The 24834-nt window shown below is 57.2% G+C and overlaps 1 protein-coding gene across 7 annotated transcripts in view; it reads left to right on the top strand.

Annotated features, from left to right (window-relative positions):
- The first annotated feature begins 189 nt into the window (after positions 1-189).
- ST3GAL3 (ST3 beta-galactoside alpha-2,3-sialyltransferase 3) overlaps positions 190-24834 on the top strand; it is a 278014-nt gene continuing 253369 nt past the window's right edge. For 3 of the 7 annotated variants that reach the window (XM_090046548.1, XM_090046553.1, XM_090046554.1), the window contains exons 1-2: positions 16960-17055; positions 19414-19558. In XM_090046548.1, coding sequence (XP_089902674.1) covers positions 19444-19558 — 115 coding nt within the window. In that variant the 5' untranslated portion in view covers positions 16960-17055; positions 19414-19443. Of the gene's footprint in view, positions 254-16959; positions 17056-17138; positions 17848-18483; positions 18582-19413; positions 19559-24834 lie in introns of those variants that run through there. The other 4 variants (XM_090046549.1, XM_090046552.1, XM_090046551.1 and 1 more) reach the window with 4 other exon arrangements.

A 24834-nucleotide genomic window follows, 5' to 3' on the forward strand; every position in this document is an offset into this window, starting at 1 on the left:
CAGGAAAGCGGCCGGCGGCAGCGGCAGGGAGGGGAGGAGGCGGCTGGGGTGTCCGGCTGAGACCTGCCCCGCGCCGTGCTGGCCTCACCCTCTCAGGGCTGGCAGGGCTCCAGCCCTCGTCTGCCGGGGCGGGCGGGACCCCGTCCCCGCGCTGCTGGGCAGAGACGCGCGCAGCACCAAGCCTGCCGTGGCTGGCAACATCAGGATGCTCCTGCTCCAACCACTGGACCGGCTGGTTGCAGGCTCGCTGCAGGTAACAGGTTGCCCTCGTGTCCTGCTGGCCTGGCTCCTGCCCCTGCCCCGCACCGGCCTCGTGGGGCTCCAAACCTCCCCGTGCTGCCCGGAGCCAAGTCCAGGCACTGGGTGCTCACAGGGGAGGCTTCTGCGCGCCCAGGCCATGCTTGCAGGCCCAGCTGTGGCTCCTGGCAGGGCCGTACGGGGCGGCCCCGTCCCCACCCCCCGGCCCGACCCAGCGCCTTATGGCTCATCCTCAGCCACGGAGCTGCTGGGCTGACTCCAGCCCGAGCCCCTAGCTGCAGCCCAGGCAGGGGCCTCTGCCCAGGAGGCAGCCGCGAGCCGAGCCCAGGGGAGCTGCGCCATCTGGGCCGGCTGACGCGGGCCAGGCTCTCTGGGCCATCTCCGTGCACGCTTCTCTTTCCTAGGGGTGCAGCCCGAACTGGAGAGGGGCCCGGATGCCTGGGTCCTCTCCCAGTCCAAGGGCCGGGGCTGGGAGCCAGGACACCTGCACCCCTCCTGTGCGCTGAGTCAGCACCGGCTCCCCCGCTCGGTGCGTCCCCCGCGGGGCCTGGGGGGCTCGCAGCGCCCCGGCTCGTCCTGCACCTCCTGGCGTCGGCTCCAGGCCAGTGGGCCCTCTGCCCTCCAGGGCCGGTGGAGGGGGGCAGCGGCTGCCCGGCACTGCGCTCCCTCCTGCCCGCTCCACCGGCAACACCCACGCCAGGGAGCAGCAGGGCCCTGGGCCTTCCCTGGGGCTGGGGAGGAGGCAGAGTCCAGCAGATGGGTGCTCCCTCCCCTGCCAGTGAGTGACCACTGGGCAGGGGTGGCACTGGGATGGTGCTGGGCACCCAGGGGCTGTGCAGGGCATGGAGGGGTTCATGCCTCTGCCAGACTGAGGCCGTGTTCCTCATCCTGCCCCTTGTTGCGCTCCCACGTCCGGACCCTGCCCGGGAGTCTCAGCACCTCCAGGCCCATCGCAAGTACAGGCGGGGGGAGCTCTGAGCACGGTGCTGGTGGGTGCCCTGCACCCCATGGGGATAGTGCAGCCAGTCCGAGGCTGCCACTGGCCCCGGAGGCCGCTGGGCCCAGCTGCAGGGTGGAGGGGACCCCTCCCATTGCAACTAGCTGCAAATTAATCAGTAACTGCTTGGCCCCCCGGTGCTGTCCCATGGGCATGGGCTGCCTGCCCGCCCGCCCATGGGAGGAAATTCCTCTCCCTGGGAGGCCTGTGGCATTAACAGTAATTGCCCCTCTGGAGAGGACGGCTGGCAGCAGCCGCCGCGCGGTGCTGGAGGTGCCAATCCAGCACGAGTGCGACGTCGGCTTGGGCATGAGGTTCCCCCGCTCAGTGCGGGACTGCACCGAAGCTAGGGGCGTCTCCATGGCCTGAGGCTCGCATGAGGCGCGATGCGGGGCTGGTTGGGGGTAGCCTGCCAGGCTGTGGGGCTGGGTCATCTAGCCCAGCCTTGCTGAGGGGGCTGTGCAGGGCTTGCTCCTAGCATCTTCAGGGTCACCCAGAGCACGTGATGGAGGCAAAGGCACCACGTGCAGGAAACCCGGCAGCCCCACGGTCCTCGTTCTTGCTGCTCGGGGAGCAGGCCCAGGAGAGGGCCGTCCTGGGGGTCCGGGACCTGTGCCCTGGGGGAGCCTGCTGGCCTTGGAGGGGGCTTTGCCTGGCCTGCTGACGGCACTGCACCCGGGCGGTGCTTGGTCGCTGCCTGGGGGCAGGGGTTGTCGGCTTTGTCCGGAGCGGCGTCAGCCATGAGGCTGCGCGGGGCAGCCCTGCTCCGAGCTCTGGCACGGCCTGGCCGAGCCATTGCCTGCCTGCGGGACGCGATTCCAGCTCGCTTGCACAGGAGGGTCCCACAGGGTCATGGCCCACGTGGCCGGGGGCTCGGTGTGGGCTCTGATACGTGGGGGGAGGCTGTGCAGGCGGACAGGTTGGGGCTGTGTGCGTGGGTGTGTCGGGGGTGAGGGTGCTGGGAACATCTGGCGGGGGCGGGCGGCCGCGGGTAGGGGTGACGGCCGCGCCGCGCCGCGCCGCGCTCCATCTGGGTGGCGGTTGCGCCGGCTGCCCCACAGCTGCGGTCTTACCCGAGCGCGGTGGCAGGTGTCCGTGGGCGTCGGTCGGCGGTTGCAGCCAGGAAGCGTTGCTGTTGTGGGTTTGCGGCTGTGCGGAGGCCTCGGCCTGCAGCCTGGGCGCCGAGGTCGGTGCCTGGGGCTAGCTGTGGTGACTGGAGGCGCAAGGATGGCGAGGGGCAGATGGGCTGGGGTATCCCCTGGGGTATGTGTGCAGCACGGTGCTGGGGGGCCGCCCCGGGAGGCAGCTTCACCACTGCTGGCGCCACACGTGCGAGCGCTGTCGTTGCTGGAAGCGGGTGGGCGCTCCCCCCTCCGGAGCCTGCGCTGCGGCCGCAGGCCAGAGCAACCTGCTGCTTCTGCTCCTGGCGGCCGCGGGGGCGCGGGAGACGCTGCTGCCCGCGCTGGCGCAGGCCGTGGGGAGGGCCCCACTGCCGCCTGCGCGCAGGCTGCTCTGCCGGGCAGCGCCGCGCCCGGGGGGCCGAGGTGCACGCGTGGCACTCGTGGCCGGGGCTCTGGACTGAGGCTGCAGCCTCCTGGCGTCTGCCTGCACCAAGGCCACGCTGGCCGGCTCTGGGTGACGTCCCCAGGATGCACCATGGACAGGGCTCCCCCCGGGACCCCCCAGCACTGAGGCCCGCAGGCCCTGCTAGAGTGGGGCAGAGTCGGGGGTGGGCAATGACGCCCAGGGCAGTCCGTCAAGGGGCATGGACCGGCCCCTGCACCAGGACAGCCTGCTTTGTCCCGACCCCCGTCCAGCCTCTGCACGGACCCTCCTGTGAGGGCGACCGGGCAACTCGTGCTGCTGTCTTGGCAGGGAGGACGCTTCTCCCGGGGCTCGGCCTTGCTCCGTCTTGAAGCCCCTCATGCCCTGCTTCCCCGCACTGCCCCCCTGCCAGGGCTGTGTCCATGCTATGCACACACAGGCTGCTCTTGCCATCCTGGCCCCCAAGCACCCTAGGAGGGGGACACCGGGCGCAGAACCCAGGCCCCCACAGTGCTGCCACCGCCTCGCTGCCCGGAGACCGCCTCGCCTCGCGCCACGTACCCCAGGCGCGAGCATCCCCTGCTCCTGGCAGCCTGCGTCACCCCCACCACTCTGCTCTCAGCCGGGTGCAGGGCTTGGCACGCTCCTGGCTGGCACAGGTAACCTGAGCACCCGCACCAGCCTCCCCTTCCTGCCACAGGCCAGCTAACCTCCTCCCGGGGGGCAGGAGAGCCGGCTGCAAGGTCTGCACCGGCTGGCAGGTGGGGCCTGCAGCTGCTGCGCTCACCCAGGTGCCCCCTGCCCAGAGGGTCTCCTCGGGGCTCGCTCTGCCCTGGCATAGCACTCGCTCTCCAAAGAGCTGCCGGGGTGACGGCTCCAGCACGCCTGCTGTCGGCCAGCTCCTGGGACGTTTTTAGTCCCGCCTGTGCTGACGAACGAGGGACGGTGCGAGCGTCTCTGAGCCGTGGCCAGGCTGGCTGCGCCGAGGGGAGCGCTGGCACGGGTGAGGCAGAGCTCGGCACCGGGGCAGGCAAGGTGGCGTTGTCTGCCGGAGCGTGCACGCATGGGGCGTCGGTGCCCGCGGATGCAGTGCCTGGCTCCATTGGCACGGGGGGTTTCCGGTGCCTGCGAGTCACGAACAAGAAAACCTGGCGGGCGGCAACTGGCCCTCGGCGGAGCTGCGTGTGGTGGCCGACGGCGCCAGGCACAACCGCTCTGTGGGCACCGCTGCTGTGTCTGTGACCCCCTTAGCGAAGCCCTGGGCTGGGCTGAAGCAGCTGTTTTCTGCAAGGTGCACGTTGGCAACTGTTAGCGGGGGAAAGCACTGAACGGCAGCAAGTGGGAAGAGCGCCAGCCGGCCAGGCCGGGGGCCTAGACGCTTGCTAGCCGGAGCTCTCCTGCGTCGTGCAGAGGATGCTGGTCTGGGACAGGCCCTGGCCTTGCAAATGCAATGGCACAGTGCACCTTAAATCCGCCGTGGGGAAATCCAGGTGCCTCTCTTGCAGCTTGCTCCGGGGAGCGAGGACCATGGCGTGGGAGAGGGGGCAGCTCCTGGGTCCGCTGGCCTGAGGCTGGTAGCAGAGGGAAGCTGCCCGGTGTCCAGGTGCCCGTTTTGGAGTTAGGTTTTGGAGGGAGACAGGGCAGGGGCAGCAGGAGAGACGGGGACGGGCACGATGGGGCCCACGCAAGTCAGGCTTGTTCAGACGTCCTTCACGGTAGTGACGCTGCTCCTCTGCGAGGATTTCCCGTCCCTCGGGGGTCAGAGCCGGGCGCGGGGCTGAGCTGCAGGAGGTGGCCCGGGGAGGACGCACGTGCTGCTGTGTGGACAGCGCTGGCCGCGGGGGACCCAGCGTGGTGCCCGGGGTAGGACTGAGGCTTTCTCGGGGCCTGGCCAGGGCGTGTGCATGGGAGCAGCCTGGGGGGCCAATGTCGCTCGCACTGGGGCCGTGGCCTGGTGCTGCATGTACACAGCTCGGTGCAAGCGGGGGCAAGCTGGGGGACTCTTGGTCCCTCTGGGAGTTCCTCCCGGGGGAGGGCATGGGGGCTGCCTGTGGCATGCACCAGCCTGAGCGGACGAGGGGGAGACTCGCAGTCCAGTAACCCGCACCGGCGTGTAGGGCAAGGGCCATGGGGCCGGCTGAACGGGCCCAGCTGGGAGCATTTCAGGCCAGGGGTCTCGGCCTGGAGGCCTATTTGAACCACCTCCTTCCCGTCCTTGGCAGCCCCCGCAGCCCCCTGCTTCCCCTGGTGCAGCTGGGGGCGTTTTGGGCACGATGCCTGGGACTTGTTGGCTAGACGGGTAGTGGTTTGGGGGGCTCGGATGGGGACGGCGCTGCCCAGAGCAGCAGGTGGGACTAGCTGTGCCCTCCCGAGAGCCGTGCCGGCCTGGCTGCGCTGGGCTGCTGTGCCCAGGCCACGTGCGGTCTGCGGCGAAGTTGCTGACAGAAGTGCTGTAACGACGCGCACTTCGTATTCCCGTCCCCGTGGCCTTACCTCCGCCGTGGGCTCCATCCCTTGGGCGTGCACCCCGAACGGGCTCCGTGACCCGCACGCGGGAGAGCTGCCCGCCTCGCTGCGCGGGCCCTGGATGGAGCAGCCCCCGACGCGGCCTCCCTGAGAGGCCGCAGCTCACGTGGACGCCTCGGAGGAACACTCCTCCTTCCCTCCCTGCTCGCGGCTGTGGGCAGATGCAGCTTCCTCGGAAATGTTGCGTCTCTGCCGGATCCAGCTCCGCTTGTGGTCAGGCCCAGGGGAAATGAGTCGCCGGGGCAGACGTCCGAGTCACGCTCACGCCGCCCTGTGCAGAGCTCAGGGACCTTCTGCTGCCGTCACGCGCCTGTCGTGGGCTGGGATGCCCGATGTTAAAAGTGCCTGTTTTGGGATGGGTTTTGTTCTGGCAGGGAAAGGTTAATGGGTAGTTTGCAGAAGGCCTGGGGGTGTCTGGCTAATTGCACTGGACGGGCTGCGAGGATCCCTGTCCTGAGAGCTGGGGAGGAGGAGATACAAGGTGGGAGCTGGCTTGTGCGCGTGCGGAGACCACGGAGCCGGCCAGGGCAGAGCCCCCGAGAGCGGATGGAGGGAGCCGGCCCTGCGGGGACTGCGCGGAGGAGCCTGGAGCCGGGGGGCAGAGGCCACGTGCCGAGGGCAGCAGAGAAGTGGAGGCTGCTGGGGCCAGGAGACGGCCGTGATTCCTGCGGTGGGCGGTGAAGCCAGCCCCGGCTGGCGAGAGGGAAGTGGCTGAAACCTTCCTGTTCTGTTTAGTCTCCCCAGGTCCCTTGCAGTAGTCTCCTGAATTACTAAACTTGGGGATTTTATCCCTAAATGTCTGTGATTACCTGGTGCAGGCCTGGTCTCGAGTGGCTTCTCGCTGGAGCGGCAGCTTGGGCAGCTACTGCTCTCTGCCAAGGATTCGTGGACCGCTTGTCTCAGCTCCCCACTGGGCAAGGCGGGCAGTCCCCGAGTCCCTCCGTGCTGGGACGCGCACGTGGACGTGGAGGAGTTGGAGAGGGTCCAGAGGTGGGTGATTAAAAATGATCAAGGGCTTGGAAGACAGCCCTGCAAGGAGAGGCCAAAGGAAGCAGGCACGTGCAGCTTGACGGGGGACGTAAGTCTGCAAATCCCTGAAGAGCTGCCATAAAGGAGAGAGAGAGAGAGAGAGAGACTCCTTCCTTGTGTTGCTGCAGGGAGCAGGACGCGGACCAGCAGCTTGAAGTTGCAGCAAAGGAGGCTTAGGTTGGCTCTCCGGGAACATTTCTTCGCTGCTGGAGCAGGGAGGCCATGGACTAGATGCCCGGGGAAGGGATGGGACCCCACCACTGGAAGAAATTGCGCAGGGTTGACCTGGGAGCAGCTGTCTGGAGAGCGCTGAAAGAACAAGCGCTGGAAGCCGTGTCTGGTGCTTCCTGGGCTTTGCTGCTTGTTGCGTGGGGCCGGGAAGGAATCTTTTCCTCTCCTGTTGCTACAGATATCGGGGGTTTCCCCTCCCGGAGAGGCGCTGGTGCTGGTGCTGCTGCAGCCCAGGCTGGAGATGGGGCTGTGCTAGGCCGATGCTCCTGCTGGGACCAACCCGCAGGGGCCTGGCTGGAGGGTCTTGCCCCTGCGCTCAGGGTCAGACTGACATCGTATTTGAGGTCAGGAAGGGATTTTCCCCCAGTCAGACTGGTAGGGGCTGCAGGCGGTTTTTGCCTTCCTCTGTAGCGGGGTCACGGCCTGACCTGGGATCTCTCAAGGGCATTTTAACCGTCCTTGCTTTGGCAGGATGCTGCCAGCCCTTGTCCCCTGGCATCTGGGGCAGGGCCAGGGGCTCTGGGTGCCTTTGGGCAATGTGCACAGGGCAGGGCTGCAGTGACAGAAACAGGTCAGAGCAGGACGTGTCTGGCACAGGTCTGGATGGGGCTGATCCTGCCCAGAGTCGGACCAGACGTGACCTCTGGAGAGCCCGGCTGCCCTGGGGTCCTACGATCTGGCTGAGGGAGCAGACGTGGCGAACCTGCCCTGTCTGAGAAATGGCCATGTGGATTTGCGCACGCCATTCCCGATTGACATAGGCCAGTGCAGGGCCTGGCACATGCCAAGATGGCTATCGGCGATAGCCCTTCCCCAGCAGTCTCTGCCTCCCCCCAAGGCATGGCATTTTGCTGCATTAAAACGCATTTAACCAGATATAAATGTAAAGGTGATTCAGAGCTCGCTGACACTAATGCATCTCTCCTGTACTTACTGCAGCACCAGCCTGTGTCAGCTGGAGACCTTCCCAGCAGCGATCTGGCATTATCGTCCTGATCGGCAGTGGAAGTATTAAGTGGTATTTGACCAGGACCTATCCCAGGGGGGCAACTCTGCTAACGTTGGCCCCACTTGCTAATGCCTCCCTATTGCAAATTGCACTCTGCCGGGTCTGAATCCATCTAATGTGTACCCTATTAGTGCTTGATCATGCAAATGTTTTAATCCAAATGCCTTCCCTGGATCAGCAGAGCTGCCTCTCACCCTGACCTGCAATTCTGTCCAAAAAAAAAAAAAGCCAGCATGCCTGCTTCACATGGCCAGCCTTGCCTGAGGCCTCATTGCCTGGCATTAATCGCACTCCTAGCCTCCCACGCCTCGTTGGCAGCATCCTGAGCTGCTGCTCTGTTATTAAACCCTGGGCTGATGTTTGGCTCATGACTGCCGCTCCCTGGGCTTTCCTCTTCCCCCCAGCAATGGAGGGGGTCCTTGGCAGCCCTTGGAATTGCCCAGGGTTTCCAAGTTCGTTGAAGGAGCATGAGTGACGCAGAGAGCTCCTCCGCCGACTGTCCGGAGGTGCCACGGATCTGGGCCCGCTGATCCAAAAGCATTTCAGTGTAGCAGATCCACGGCAGGCTCAGCCATATCTGCTGTTTCTGCCTCTTCTGCCTGTTCTTCTTTTTGCTAAGAAGGTGTAAAATTGCCCCCGGCTGCCTTTGCAGCAGTTGGAGATGACGAGGGCCTGAGAGCCTGCCCCATCTGTCTCCTAGGACTTGTCCTCGCTGTAATGCCCCGGCTGTGAATGCCGCAGGTGCTGGGCTTCGGTGGCTTCCCTACAGGTCGCTCTCGGTCTCAGGACATTGATCCTGACAGCCGCCTGAGCCCCCGCTTGGTTCCTCCAAACCTGGTACTTTCCCTGCACTAAGCTACCCCACGTCTCTGCGCCGCCCCATCCCTTCTCGGGTCACCCCCTTTGCACGCTCCAGGCTGCTCGGCGGGTGCTGCTTCTGCTGGAGGTGCAAATCCGTTTGGGACGTGAAAGTCTCACTTGATGACACTGAGAGGCCAGAGTGGGGGAGTCGGGGCAGGGTGTGCGGGGCACACAGGACAGGATGCGGAGGGGGCCGTGCCCAGATGGGTACCAGGCGAGGCGCGTGGGCACACACGTGCTAGGCATGTGGGCACACGTGTGCTGGGGGTGCGCTTTTTTCCTTTTCTCCTTCCCTGCCCCAGCCCTTGGTCTGTTAACCCCTTCCTTCCTCCTGCCCCCTATTTCACAGCCCCCCGCACCTTCCCCTAAACACTGCAATGCCCAAGGCATGTGCCAGTTCTCCTGGGCACTCTCCCCTCTCCCTGCCAGGAGCTTTCTTCCGTGCTTCTCCCGTGCTTTGGACAAAGCCCCCTCTTCCTGCCGCCCTGTGTCCAGCGTTGGGCCCGGTGGTGCCCGGCCTGCAGAGAGGGAACAGTTCCAGGCGTCGGAGCTGCTGGATCCTTGTCAGGTTTTATACCATCAGCGTAATCAGCTGAGTCCCAGCCGCAGTCGTTGGTGGCGATGCCTGAGCTGGAAAGAAGCCTCACAGTTTTGCTTCCAGACCCGGGCAGCGTTTGCTGGGCCAGCTGTAGGAAAGAGACCTCTTTGTCCGCGCAGGCCCCGAGTGGGAGCCTTAAGGGGTGGAACTGAGCGCGGCACCCCCGCGTGCGTCTTTTGCGGGGACGGCCGCGTGATGAAGCAGGGAAAGGGTCCCCGGGGCAGGGCCAGGGCCAGGGAGGTGTCCGTGCCAAGTGGGGTCGCTAGGACGTGAAGAGGCGGCATCTGAGCCTCGGCTGGTTTCTTGGGCCTCGCTGGCCCGAAAGCCCCGAGGGGTCGAGCCAGCGGCGGTGCGGCCGCGGGAGGGGCCACCCGGGACCTCGCTGGCACGCGGGAAGCAGCTGCGGGGCTGGCCGCTGCGGGGCTGGCTTGCGGCTGCCCCCGGGCCGGCGCCTCGCGCCCGCCGGCACGCGTGGGGCCCCCGCGACGTGCCGCGTGCCCTGCGAGGGACGAGGGCGGGAGGGCCGGAGCAGCCCCCCGGAGCCCGGTGCGGGCCCGCCGCCCGCCGCCGGGGGGGGCCGCTCCCGCCCCGCGCCGGCTCCCGGGTGCGGCGGCGGCCTCCGCCCGCAGGGACGCCGAGCCCCGCGTCCCTGATGGCGCGCGAGACTCGCCCCCGCGCCCCGCCCGCGGCGAGGCAGCGACGAGCAGGCTCACCGGGCTCCGCTGGTCCTGGCAGACCGCCTCGGGAGAGGGCCCGAGAAGACGCCGCGAAGCCGGTCCCAGCGCGCGAGGGCGAGGGACGGGTAAGGGGGCTGGGGGCGCGGCTTTGCATTGGTAACAGCCGGGGCAGAAATGCGGCATCTTCAGCGGGCCGATGTCGGCGCGCACCCGGACGAGACCCGGGAGGGCTGGGCGGGAAGCTGCGGGCGAGCCGTCCTGCGCGTCTGGAAGGAAACAAATGCTGCGGCAGGTGCTGCGGTTCGGGAGACGAAAGGGGGCAGCCCGATGCCGGCAGCAGTCGAACTCCAGGACTGCTTCTAAGTGCTGCGGGCGACGCTTTCTCAACACACGGTGTTGCACCCAGGATGAGATGATGACTCTCCAGCCTGGCTGTGTCGGAGACAATCACTGCGCTGTGGAAGTTGGCAGCAGTGCAAAAGAGAAGTGACCACGGCCTGGTTTGCATATACTGAGGAGTGTGTGTATGTGCATACTTGGGCATAGTTGGTGCTTTCATAGTTGGCTACCTTTCTAAAGCTGAAGAAACTGCTAGGTGAAATAAGACTCGGGGGGGGGGGGGGGCGGAAAATTAGGTAGAAAAACTGTGAATGAAAGCATTGGGGCCCTTTAAGAAATGTGAGAACATGGACAAGAAGCCACAATGGAGAGAGCTCAGTCTGGGGGAGCAGCCCATCCAGGCTCGTCGGGGAAGTCAAGGGTAGCATTTAGAAATGAAAAAAGCAACACGTAAGAAGCGGAAAAAGGGGAACTTGTTAGAACGCAAGAGAGATTAGAATTTGAGGTGTGTATAAATAATGGATGAAGGAAGATAGACACTGTGGGAGAACCCATGACGGGCAGGGTTAAGGGCGAAGGGAAGGGGGCTTTCCCCTTGAAAATCCTAGAAATGCATTGCAGGGCATAGCTTATACTTCAGTGTCCTAGAGCTGCTGAGCAGATCGCTGGTCCAGTGATGCTTGCTTTTAATAAATCTTGGAAACCTGGGGAAAGTCCAGAGGACTGAAAGACTTGCGCCAGTGTTCAGAAAACAAGAGGAGCCGGTGAACTTGACATCTGCCCTGGGCAGTCATTAAAACCCAGACACCAGATTCTGTGAACACAAGCTGGGAATATAATTAAAGCTCAGCTGCGTGGTTTTACGGAGAGCAGAATTAGCCAGGGAAGCCCGATTTCATTTTTCAGCAGGTTTGGATGGAAAGGGGTAGCCCCGGAGTTGTCACATACTGAGGCTGGTGCTAAAGTGTGAAACTGCACAGCGTGACCGTCCCACATGAAGTCAATTCGTGCTTCCCCGTGTCAATGAGGCACATGTCAAAAGGGGCCCAGCCTGTCTTGCTGAGACCTCAGGCAGGTACCCGTGGAGGTTTTGTAGGGGACGCCTGCAAGGCTCTGTTTCAGGCCTCGCATTGTGCAGTAGGTTGGGTTGGACTGTGGTAGCCGCCGTGGCCCAGGATGTGCATGACAGGTAAGAGGTTTGCTTGTGATATCTTTTATTGGGCCAGCTATGCAAGAAGGGCACGTTGTGCCTGAAAGCTTGTCCAGCATCTCTCCTAATTATACAGCTGGTCCAATACAAGACGTCACAAGAACCCTTGCCCCTTGTACTCCTTAATCCTGTTTTTCACCAGTCATCTCAAAGTAACTGGAAATTCACTGCTGTTAAGTGGATGAGGGACTTGCGGTGATGTGTGTAGAGGCCAGGACAGTCCTACCAAGCAGTCCAGACTGGTTGGTAAGTTTGGGTTCCTACCAAGAAAATGTGGTTTTGATAGACAAGTGCAAAGCTATTCATTTTGTGAAAGGAATGCATGGAAACGGGACTGCCGAGGAGGAGACTGACCTGGGAATGGGGCCTTGGAAAGAGTCTGGAGCGGGGCTGCAAAGAACACACAGCGTGAAAGGGGGCGAATGTCATCCCTGGGTGGCCCGAGGACAGGCAGGGGGTGGCAAGACCGATACTAGGAGACGGTACCCAGCTCTGGTGTCCACAGCTCAAAAAGGATGCTGCAGATGTTGAATAATCTCACAACAATTTATTCACCTCTCAGTCTTGTTGATAAGCTAAATTACACTGCTACACTTACAAGTACCTTAAAATGGGGGTGGGGGTGGGGAAAATACTAGGGACACGCGCATCCTTTACTCCAGCCACAAAAAATGCAACAAAAACCAGTAGCTGGTGGTAGAAGCCAGGCAAATTCAGGTGGGAAATGAGGCACAGATTTCTAGCACAGTACAGGGGGTGACAGACCTTGACAGGTTGCAACGGTGGACGGATGAGAATAGGATGGGGTTTAACACTGATAAGTGCAAGGTGTTGCACATGGGGAGGAAGAACCGGCACCACACTTACAGGTTGGGGAACTCCCCTCTTGCCAGCACGGAGACGGAAAAGGATCTTGGAGTCGTCATTGACTCCACGATGAACATGGGCCGGCAGTGTGGGGAAGCTGTCAAGAAGGCCAACCGTACCCTGTCATGCATCCACAGATGCATCTCGAGCAGGGCCAGGGAGGTGATCCTCCCCCTCTATGCGGCACTGGTCAGGCCGCAGCTGGAGTACTGCGTCCAGCTCTGGGTGCTGCACTTCAGGAGGGATGTGGACAGCATGGAGAGGGTCCAGAGGAGGCCACTTGTATGATCAGGGGACAACAGGGCAGGCCTTATGAGGAGAGGCTACGGGACCTGAACCTGTTTAGCCTCCACAAGAGAAGGTTAAGGGGGGACCTTGTGGCCTGCTACAAACTGGTCAGGGGGGATCAGCAGGTATTGGGGGAGTCCCTGTTCCCCCGTGCGCTGCCAGGAGTGACCAGGAATAACGGTCACAAGCTGGCGGAGGGTAGGGTTAGATTAGATATTAGGAGGCGCTACTTCACAGTCAGTGTGGCTAGGGCCTGGAACCGGCTTCCAGGGGAAGTGGTGCAGGCTCCTAGCCTGGGGATTTTTAAAAGGAAGTTAGATGAGCACCTTGCCGGGGTCATCTGACCCCGGTGCTCTTTCCTGCCAAGGCAGGGGGTCGGACTAGATGATCTACCTAGGTCCCTTCCGACTCTAGCTACTATGAAACTATGAAACTATGAAACAAAGTACTCAAGGAAGTGGTGGATTTGCCTTCTCTTGGTGTCCTTTTACTAAGCACCAGTGCTTTTCTGGAGGACATTGCTCAGGATCAATACGGAGTGGCCAGCTGCTGTTGGATGACGTAGCAGTGCTCAGATGAGATGGTCTCTTGGTCCCTGCCGGACTTACCATCTCGGTCTGTGAAGGACTTTGGGAAGCAGGGCCTGGTAGACAACGCCAGTCTGTGGGTGGCTTGTTCAGGTACTAAACTGCACCAGCTGGGGAATGGAACCATTCTTCATTTTCGTACTGCCCAGCAAAACTTGTTATTTATGCAGAATGGTCGCTGCTGTTATCTAATGTTTCTCTTGCTGTAATACCTCACAGCACCAGCCCTGTGGCCCTGATGTACCCGGTGCTGTAGAGACACAGCACAGCGAGACTGCCCCAGGGAGCTTACAGTCTAAAAGATAAGACGTAGCAGTTGGGCAAGACAGATAAGTGAGGAAAGGGGAGGGACAAATCAAAAATGCTAGCACGTGCTTGAACAGATTAGCTGGCTAAGAGCTGCCTGTGCAATAGCTCCACATTCATCTTGAGTTGGGGAGGTAGATTATTAATGCCTGGGCAGAAGGTGCCGAGTTGTTAACATCAAATACAAAGTGTATTAATATCAATCTGACTTGTTAGCACGCAGTTCAGAGGGCAGGGACCTCTTGGGTATATTATCATAGTTTCATAGTTTCTAGGGTCGGAAGGGACCTGAGCAGATCATCTAGTCCGACCCCCTGCCATGGCAGGAAAGAGTACTGGGGTCAAACGACCCCAGCAAAGTGTTCATCCAGCCTCTTCTCATAGCCCCCCAGGGCAGGAGCCTGCACCCCTTCTCTTGGAAGTTGGTCCCAGACCCTAGCCGCCCTGACCGTGAAGTCGCGCCTCCTGATATCTAGTCTGAATCTCCCCTCTGCCAGCTTGTGGCCGTTATTCCTGGTCACTCCTGTCCGTGCTCGGGGGAACAGCGACTCCCCAGTGCCTGCTGGTCCCCCCGACTAGTCTGTAACAGGCCACTAGGTCCCCCTCAGCCTTCTTTTGTGGAGGCTGAACAGGTTCAGGCCCTGTATCCTCTCCTCATAGGGCCTGCCCTGCTGTCCTCTGATCATACGAGCGGCCTCTGGACGCTCTCCATGCTGTCCACACACCCCCTGCAGTGCGGCGCCCAGAACTGGACGCAGTACTCCAGCTGCGGCCTGACCAGTGCCGCACAGAGGGGGAGGATCACCTCCCCGGACCTGCTCGAGATGCATCTGTGGATGCACGACAAGGTGCGGTTGGCCTTCCTGACCGTGTCCCCACACTGCCGGCCCATGTTCATCTTGAAGTCAGTAATGACTCCAGGATCGCTTTCTGCCTCCGTGCTCTCAAGAAGGGAGTTTCCCATCTTATAAGTGTGCTGCTGGTTACTACTGCCCTCATGTAGCACCCTGCACTTGTCAGTATTAAAACGCATCCTGTTTTTGTTAGCCCACCCCTGCAACCTATCCAGGTCTTGCTGCAGTAATTCCCTCCCTACTAGCGTGCTCACCTCACCCCAAATTTTGGTATCATCAGCGAATTTAAACAGATTGCTTTTCACCCTGTCATCCAAATTGCTGATAAAGAGATTGAACAGCGCGGGCCCAAGGACCGAGCCCTGGGGGACAGCGCTGCCCACTTACCCTCAGGTCAAATATGACCCATCCACCACCACCCTCTGAGCATGACCCTGAGAGAGAAAGTTTCTGTGACACAGGAGCTGCAAGGGGAGCAGTGTGGCCTCCGAACAGGGAGATCTACAATGGTTTGCACGCATCTGGCAGCTGATGTGAGTACTCGGGAGGTAACTCACTCAGTTAGCAAAGAGGAGAAACCTGCAGGATTGGGGGCCGTTTGGCTGTTGGAAGGCACCCTGCACTGTGCAGATCTCGTTCTGTCAGCCAGGGCTCATTTACAATTTCTCCTTTTCACTTGGTCACTTTGAACCAAAAAGCTCCAGAGAGTTCTGGAAAAGCAGCAGGGCAATATGGTGGGATTTAATCAGACTTAATTACTCCCCAGCTGTCAATCGCCTAGCAACATGCAGTGTGACATCTGCTTGAGGAGAAAATGTGTAAGCTAAGTGGGAACATGTTCAAACTAAAGCCCTATTACTTGAGCTACATCACTCCACTAATCATTGCCCTAATTCGTGCCGGGGTGTGTCGGCAGCTCCCTGCAGAGGGGTGCTTGGAGCACCTGTTCTCCACGGGTGGACGGCGCATCCCTCCTTGGTATCCAGCCTGGCAGGAAATCTGGGTGCTTTCCAGCGTGCTGACACCTGATCATGTGGAGTAGAGTTTCCAGAATGACAAGCCAGAGCCCTGTCACTATCTGTCTTAACTAACTAGCCTCTTGCTCATCTGCACCTGTGTCAAAAGGAGGTCACCCACGGAGCCTGTGGGAGCTGAAGCTGCGCGGCTGGAGACCGAGGAAGGGACAGCCGTCCTCCCTGCGCGCGGTCTCTGAGCTGCGCAGCAGCTACGAAGCCTTTCCTCCCCTTGGTCACAGCCCCACGAAGCATGTCTGGCTGCATCCTTCTGGGAGCGCGCTGCTCTGGTTGCTGCAGGGCTGTGATGATGACAGGCCCCTTTCTGCGTCTTCAGAAACTCGCACCCTCCGGGCTTCCCAAGCCGCGCTCGGGCTCTTCGCTGGCTGCCCTCAGGTGTGGTGGGCTCCCCTGGCCTCCCCTGCGAGGAGTATAAATGCTCAGCAGACCTGCCTCTCCTGTGGTTTGGGTCGGATTAGCTGGCTAATGACAAATGTAAGGTTCTAGTTTTCACTCTCGTTAGCTTTTGGAGAGCTGAGTCTCAGCACTGATTAATTGTATGGCATGAGAGACTGTTTTGACGGTATCAGCTGACCTTCAGCATGACACACGCCACAGACTTCTGGCAGTGGAGGGAATTCCTCTTCCTTAGCCCATGAGCGACAGTGCCCAACTCTGTAGCTGGGGGTTGAATTAGGGGCCTCTCTGGCATCAGCTGAACTATCAGCCTGGCTCTGAGGCCGGGCACGTTCTCTGCCTCATGCTGCAGATGCTTGTTGGTCCCAAAGCAAATACAGCCTAACGCGCCCATCCCCGTTTCCTGCTGGAGGTTCCAGGTCAGAGTGCGGTCAGCCGTCCCAGGTGGGGCCAGTGGGACTGCCAGCCCGGGCGTGGAGGAGTGCCCTCTGAGGCTTGCAGGCAGCCTGATGCCGCTGTGTGCTGCCAGCGCAGCAGCTGTTGCTTGGCGTGGCAAGACAGGCACTCGCTAGACAGCAAGACCTGCATTCCTGACTGCTTTGCAGAATCAGATGATGCAGTTGCAAAGTATTCTTGTTTTTGTTTTTGGAAAGGCGGGAGGAGGTGTCTGCAAAGTCACCGGTGTTTTAGCTGGGGTTTGGAATCGGACGGAGCCCTGACAAGCCCGAGATGGTAGGAGCTGAAAAGGCTCCCACGCCGAGGGGCGAGAAGGTGCCGACGCAGGCCAGGACGCCAGCCCTGCAGCACCGGGTGAGTGAGGAGGGTAAAAGAGCAAGGATGGGGGGGCCACTTTTTTGGAGGGAGTGGCGTAGCTGCACGTCTCTGCGTCTGCAAGACGGCGGACAGGAGCAACCTGCGCGCAGACGGCTGAGGACGCAGCGCGATGAAAGGACGGAGGAAGGGAGTTGTTGCGGCCCAAGCGAGAGCGCAGGGAGGACGCGCACGGCCGGCGGGGCGGGGGATCCACGTAGGTGCGGCGGGGGGCTGGTGGGGCCGCGGCACAGTGGGGCGGTGGGTCCCCAGCCGACGCGGGACGGGCTGGTTCTGGTCTCCCGCGTGACCCCGCTGGGGACCTGCGTGAGTCCCGGGGTCCCGCGTGGGCAAGGAGGGGCATGACCTTCTCCCCCCCCTGCTGCCCGATTGGCTCCGGCACTGTGTCCTGGCGTGGCCTGCCATTGGTCCGAGCCAAGACCCCCGCGCCCCGCCATTGGCCGGCGGCGCGCCCCTCCCCCGTCCGCCGACCACCTCGGATTGGCCGCGCTCTGCCCCGCCCCGCCGCCCGATTGGCCGGCGCTTGCTCCCCTCAAGCCGGCCGGCGCCCGTCGGCCGTCGCGCTGCGGTGCGCGGCATGGCGGCGCCCGCGGGGCCGGGCCCGGGGCCGCGGTGAGGAGCGCGGGCGGGGCCGGGGCGGCTCCGCGGGGCGGCGGGGGTGGAGGGGGGTCCCCTTGGCCTGGGCCCCACCTCGTCCCGTCCCGTCCCGTCCCGCGGCCTCGAGCGTCGCCTTCCCTCAGCTCAGCGCGGGGCACCGCGGGCCGGGCCGGGCTGGGCGGGGCTGGCCCCGGCAGGGAGGCCTGAGGAGGTGACACATCCCCTCATGGTCATGGTCACGGTCGCCCCGGCGTTGCCGCAGTGCTAACTAGAAACCCTAGCGCAGGCTCTGGCACGGGGAGGACGGCTGGATGCTCCGGTCGCCTGTGTTCCCTGGCAGTGGCAGCGAGTTGCACGAAGACAGGCTACAGCGCCCTGCACAACCGTCACAAGTGGGCCGGAGGGGATCAGGCCTTCATGAGCTGGACCAGGCGCTTGTGTCAGCAGGGCTGGCGATTGCACCGCCTGTGCCGGGAGCGTGCCCCAGACCCTAGCCGCCCATGTGGAAGAGAACCATTTCCATGAGCTCTGGCTCGTGCCCCTGGCTCCCCATACTCCCGGGGCGAGCCGAGCTCCCCTCGAGCGGTGCCCGCCTGCCGCGGCTGCTGGGCAGATGGGTGCATCCCTCAGTGCTGCTGGATGAGGCGCTCAGGGTCGGGTTTCTGTAGCCATCTCCTTTACAGAGGCTTGGCGGGGAGGGGAGGCGTGGGATTCCTGCGGACAAGCATGGGGTACTGATCGGTGCCGGCGGGGACTTGGATGTGCACAGTGCGGCCAGCCAGGACAGGAGTCCTCCCCTCTCTCCAGGTGCATGTTTGTGGGATCGCTTGTGGAGGTGGAGGGCACCCTGATAATCACAGTCTGGTCTCCAGGATGGCGGCACAGGACTTCCCTGGTGTGGCCAACTATGCTTGAAACCAGCGCCTGGGAAAACAGCTTGAAAACATGTCAGATGCTGATTCCTGAAGTCATGACACATGAGGCAGGGTTGCCGTCAGGGAGGTGTAGGGGTGCGAGCTGCGTACGAAGCCCAGCTCAGCCAGGCCCATTGCTGAGAGGGGTAGTGAGGTCTCTCTCGCAGTGCTTTCCCCTGCACTGCCCTTGTCTTTTATGTTAGCCTGCAGCTGGTAGGTGTCAGATACGACCTGTATTAGTCACCGTCAGCGTGTTCATACCCATAGAAGTGCATCCACATTCCTTTTCCCCTGAATGGGCAGTGGCTGATTCAGCATCTTGGATGTTTTAATTTTGCTTAGCTGGAACCAAGGACACGTTTGATTGCAGTCACTTAGCATGAGATGTTGAGAAGGTGACTACCTCCTTTCCCCCAGGTGATATCCTCAGCGGGGCCACGCAGCGTGCTAGTCGTGTGCCTTCTGTCACAAACTGCTAGCAGTCTTCCCCATTCTGCTGTGCTCAGATGCTTCAGTTTTTGCCTTGCAGAGCCTATCTCTAGGGAAGAAATGGGAAATTCCATTTTGCAGTCTACCCAACCTGTGCCCTATCTGCTGCGGCTATCAATAAGGCTGCTAATTGTTCCGGTATGTTTTGGTATTTTTGCACATTTTTTCCATCAGGTTATTGTGCATCAACTTGCTTCATCTAGGTTGTCAAATGGCCCTTAGATAGTGAAGAGGTCTGGTCACTTGATCAAGCTGATTTCCTAGAGGTGACATTCTCTGCCTCCTGTTGCCCATTTTCTGAACCCTCTATTTTTCCAGTTATTTCCATTTCCCATCTAATTTAACCATCCTATTGGTATAGCGTGTCTAAGGAAAACCGTTACATTGATTTAAACGTCTTTCACAACTATGTCTGCCAAAGTCCTTTCAAGCGGTGTTCTGTGCTGCCTCCTGCTGGTAACACTAATAAAGCTAAATTATAAGGAAGTGAGTTTTCAGATACTTTGTTAATTAAGAAGCTTGGGGCAGGACTGTGGGAGTAGTCCAGGTAAATGGAGCTGGCTGGTCCACACACTATAATAACCTAACTTCTGTTGTCGTTTTGCTGTTGATGCCCTTCTGCGCTTCTTTAGTAGGAGGAAAACTCAGTCTGCTTGGAGTCTTGTTAGCTGTCATAATCTGAGGGGGTATTTTGTGTGGGGGACTGGCTGTACGAGCCTAATAAACAAAACTGCTGCCTCATAATGGTGCTGTCTTCTTCGAGTTCTCTGAAATGACATTTGTGATCACGACCAAGATAAGTTTGCTTGAAACAACAGTGTTAGCTTCAGTGGCGCACCCTGGATCATGTGCCTCACTGAGGAGAATCCTGACTTGTGTCACTGCTTTCTTGCATTTGTGTAGCACTTGCTCTTGAAAGGATGAATGCTGAGCTAGATGGTTCAAGCCTCAAACTGTTTTTCTCCTCCAGGTCATGTAGAAGAGCAGATTTAATGTGAAGATGGGACTGCTGGTGTTTATACGTAACCTGCTGCTAGCTCTCTGTCTCTTTCTGGTGCTGGGATTCCTTTATTACTCTGCTTGGAAGCTGCATCTTTTCAGATGGGAGGACTCAAGTGAGTATAATTATAGTAACCCTCTCCACTCTATCAAACAGTTGCCTGGTGAACTCATTTTAGTTATTTATTTGTATCAAGTCTATCAGTATTAGGAGACAGGAATAAGTCCAGTCAGTTGCTGGAGTTTTCCGTGTCCTGTAGGGGCTGAATTTTAGAGTATTTGGTATGCCACATGGCTCTGTGTTTACCAGGTGGTATAAGAGAAGAGCTGACACATTCTAAATATACCATTATTGGCTTTCAGTTCTTTGGTTTATTTCTAGGTACGAGATCCTTGCTTTTATTCTGTTCAAGCTAAGTGAGGTTCTGGGGTAAAGATTTTTCTACCTGTGTTTCTGAATAATTTGGCAGCTTTTGCTTTTTGTCAAATGGCTGAGGTAAGGGGCTTTCTCTTTCAGTGCTTTTGATTTCCTTCAGTAGGTTCTCTTTTCTTTTTTTAGATTCTTGCATTGTTTACTCAATCCTTCTTATACTTTAGTTATTTTAATTTTTCCTTTCTTTGCCGCCTTTATTACTAACGAGCTCTTCATCATCTAAAAGGACTGTTTCCTCCATCCATCTGAAACAAGCTCCTGTCCTTTTTTTTAAATTATGAAAACAGTTGTCCACATACATACTTCCTATTTTAATATTCCTTGGCATATTACTTGCAGTTGCTCCTACATCACAATTTTTCGTATTTCTTTTTTTCCACATCTCTAGGCTCCTCACGTATTATTGTGATCATGCAGCATTAGAAATATTGTATGATGACAGAGTCAGTGAGCAACAGGTGTCCTCTTCCATGTTTCAGCATCATTCAAACAAGCCATGCCTGTGAGTTTGCTTTGAACTTGTCCAGTGTTTGAGCAGGTGCCAGAAAAGATTTTTAGGTCATAAGACCCTCTTGGGTAGGGAGTCTCTCTCCATATGTGTGTGTTCAATCCCCACAGGAGAGTGGGGATATGAATCTCCATTAGAGCTTTGAGTGCTGCTTTTGCTGTGACTAATAAGCTATGGGAAAGCTTTTTGTGTGAAAGAAACAAATACAAGTTACTTTAAAATAAAAAGAGCTGTCACACGAGGCTGTGGCACAGTGTATCAAGCAAATCCTTGACATCCTCTGTTTATTCTGTAGTACCAGGTAGTATACTGAGGTTTTTCCCGAGTCTGTAGAAAGGCCTGGTTCATGCTTGAACCTGTCACAATCTGAACATCTTAGGTGCTGTTTTTTACACTAGGGGTCTTTGTTTGATGTTTCATGACAAGGGCTTGGCATGAATCTGAATTTTAGTGACTTCGTTTTTCATTGTTCTGTTTTGCCTGTTTTTTCACTCTTTGTTTACTCTTCTGAGTAATATGCTTGACTGTCTGCTGTTTAATTATATAAATAGAAAAATGCTTAATTGCCTGTTTCGTAACTGAAAAAGTTGGTATACGTTGTATCACTGATGTGTTGTTTCAGCTCTGACCGCAAGATACTATGGGTTGTTGGTGGTTGCCTCACAGGATGGTTTCTGTTGTGTATCTAATATCTGGGACCAGCTGTCCAGGTTCGGAAGGATGGATTCAGGGTGAAGTAGCAAAAGGCAGGGGCATTAACAAGTGACACTGGTAACTAGCATGAGAGCTCTTGCATATCTCTTGGTTTTAATACAGTATCTTAATTTTCACCTGGAAGTTAGTCAGCAGCATTTAAGTTTCTTGTACTAATACCTGGTAAAGAAGCTGGTTTAAATTGCAGCTTGCTGACCTGATGAACTGCCCCTCTTCACCTCTCCTCTAGTGTTACAAAAATACTAAGAACTCTGCAGACCCCTAACTGCTCGAAAGAAGCCATCAATCATGCGGTAGCATAAACAGGGAAGTGTTCACTCTTGTATGTGTTTGTTACATTGTACATTCTTGGAGCAACAAGCAGGCACCAACTTCCTATTTGATTTCCTGAGCTTTGTAAACAGGGGGACAACATCTTATTTGTTTTGTTACATTCAAAGACTAAGTGTGAAGCCTGGTTTTTGCATTCTTAAGTTGTGTAACATAGGAAAGAAATCTCAGTCAAGCATGGACAAGTTTGGAAACTCCAAAATTTAAAGTTTTCCATTTGAACCTTACTTTCCTTCTTTTGTTTGTATTCATTGTTATATAGTCTTGTAAAAGCAGCATGCAATGGCATATTTAAAGACCCTTGCCTCATTCAGGTTGTCAGTTGAATGATGCTTGGAGGATTCATTGTCTGTTTCTTAAGAAACTAACTTAAGAAATTGCTTCTCAGCCTTTTGGCCAAGATCAGATGTATATCTTTTTATTTTTTTTATTTTTTTTTATTTTTTTTATTCAGCGTATAGCCTCAAGCCTTGTCATGTAATTGGATGATTATAATGGGTATGTGTAAAGGGGTAGAATTAAGGTTGGTGGTGTTTATCACTGAGTGCTTCACCTAACATCTCTAAATATACTGTCTTTGTATTCAGGTTTATATACTTTATCTGTATATTGTGGTTAGTGTCCTTGTCCTGTATATGAATGTGATGCTAACTTTAGCGGTTGGATTCCTTTTTGCCACTGTCCTCCGTTCTCTGTTGGTAGCAACAGAGAATCATAGAATCATAGAAGTGGGGTCGAAGGGAACTTATAGATCTTCAAGTCCGACCCCTTGCCTGGGCAGGAGAAAAAACTGGGCTCAAATGATTCCAGCCAGGTAGTCATCCAACCTCCTCTTAAAGCCCCCAAGGTAGGAGCCAACACCACTTCCCTTGGAAGTTGGTTCCAGATCCTAGCTGCCCTGACTGTGAAGTAGTTCTTGCGGATGTCTAATCTAAACCTCCTCTCCAACAACTTGTGGCCATTATTCCTTGTTATGCGGGAGGACGCTCGGGGAAACAAGGTCTCTCCCAAACCCTTCTGGTCCCCCCTAGTGAGTTTATAGATGGTCACCAGGTCCCCCCGAGCCTTCTCTTGTGAAGGCTGAACAGGTTCAGGTCCCTCAGTCTCTCATTGTAGGGTCTGCCCTGTTGTCCCCGGATCATGCGAGTGGCCCTCCTCTGGACCCTCTCAGTGTTGTCCACATCCCTCCTGAAGTGAGGCGCACAGAACTGGACGCAGTACTCCAGCTGTGGCCTCACCAGTGCTGCATAGAGGGAGAGGATCACCTCCTTGGCCCTGCTTAAGATGCACCTGTAGATGGACGACAAGGTCCGGTTAGCCCTGCCAACCGTGACCTCGCATTGTCGGCCCTTGTTCATCTTGGAGTCAGTAATGACTCCAAGATCCCTTTCTGCCTCCGTGCTCCCTGGGATATAATACTGATAAGCACCCTGCACTTATCAGTATTGAAATGCATCCTGTTTTTGTTAGTCCACCCCCATAACCTATCCAGGTCTTGCTGCAGTCTTTCCCTCCCTAGTAGCGTGCTCACCTCACCCCAAATTTTGGTATCATCAGCAAATTTAAACAGGTTGCTTTTCACCCCGCCATCCAAATTGTTGGTAAAGAAATTGAACAGCGCGAGCCCAAGGACCGAGCCCTGGAGAGACTCTGCTGCCCACTTATCCCCAGGTCGAATATGACCCGTCTACCACCACCCTCTGAGTACGACCCTTCAGCGAATCTGCAGTTCATCTGACTGTGTAGGCATCAATGCCACAGTCGCCCAATTTTTTAATGAGGATGGGGTGGGAGACGGTATCAAAGGCCTTGCTGAAATCCAGAAAGACTACATCCATGGCGATACCTGCATCCAATGCTTTTTTGTCATCCATGGCGACACCTGTATCTAGTGCTTTTGTGGATTGGACATGGCATTAACTAACCCTGATCTCTGCTGTACTTGTCCCTTCAGAAACTCTGATCTTAGTAAAGAGGAATCTTCAGCTTAGAATTCAGAAGTAGTGTTAGAGGATCATGAAAGGCATGGGCCCTGAACTTGGCCTGGTTCTCAAATGTTTGTGTTCATTTGACCTTTTGGGTGGATTAGAGCATACTTGTGCATTTGACTGTTATGACTGGGTCAGAATGGTGATTCTATGAGGAATTTAGCTAATTTGAAGCTTGGATATTTTGGTCCTTAAGCAGCTCCTATACCACGTGAGAATTTGCTGCTAAAAATATGGATCTTAGGTTGTGTAGTGCTGCCTCAGACTGCTCAAGGCTAAGTACTTGTATGTTCTGTTTGCTTCTTGATATCCGTGATGGACTGCCAGCCTCTGGAGATAGGCAAGGAGCACAGCTCTTGTTATTGCAAGGTGTCCTAGGACCAGTATGGCTAGATGTAACCTACTGAGGCGCAGTGTAAGTGCTGGAGTGGAGTGGTATGGCTCCCATGTAGACAGCATGTACTGACTTAACTCATTACTTTCTGGTGTTTGTTTCCTGGTTTAATTTGAGCCTCCATCTCTTGAAGAGCAGGCAACTTAACTCTCTGAATTTATCATTGCTTTGGGTAGTGAATTTTCCTGAATGTTTTTAAAGAATGGTAGTAGTAAAAGAAATCTGACTGGAGGGAGTATGAGGTGACTTCTTGAGTATGTTTTGCTACCAGTCAGCTACCTCCTTCCTCCTCAAGGATTTTCCAATTTTAGTGGGCATGGAAGCAGACAGAGGGAAGATGTTATTGGCTCTGGGAGAAGTGCATGTATTGGCTGGAGACGGTAGTTGGGAAAGGTGTCCTAGATTTTCTGCTTCATTTCAAGGTGCAGAGTAGGATATAGGCACTATGTGAATCTATCTCCAGCTCAAAGGCTTGTAGAAAGGAAGCGGCTCATTCATGTCTGGGATGACCAGAATCTGGAATAGACTTTCCAAGGTGGTAGTGCAGTCTCCAACCTTGGAAGGGTTCAAGAGGAGACTGGACAGACACCTTGATAGGATCACTTGATCACAGCAGTATTCCTGCCCAGAGCAGGGGGTTGGACTTGGTCTTTCAAGGTCCCTTCCAACGCTTCATTTCTATGATTCCTGATGAGTGGGACTACCTGTTAGAGATGAATATATCCCAGGGAAAAAAATCTATATAGATAGATACATAGATAGATGAGCCTTCATCATATACCTCACTGTGTCTAGTTGAAGTGATTCTGCACTCTCTGGAATAGACAGGTCTCACAGTCATGTTTAGGTCCCTGCACCACAGTTGGAACAGCTTTAGAAATTCATAATATATATACCTTGCATCTACATAATGCAAGGCTAATGCTTTATTTAAGGGTTAGCTTTGGAACTGACCATTCCTTTCCAGTAGATATTGGTGCTTAAGTCTGTGGTAGCACCAGCAGGTGAATTGGAGATTTGTGTTA

This window comes from Crocodylus siamensis, chromosome 5, assembly GCF_052110815.1.
Source record: "Crocodylus siamensis isolate JL-2025a chromosome 5, ASM5211081v1, whole genome shotgun sequence".
Taxonomy (NCBI): domain Eukaryota; kingdom Metazoa; phylum Chordata; order Crocodylia; family Crocodylidae; genus Crocodylus; species Crocodylus siamensis.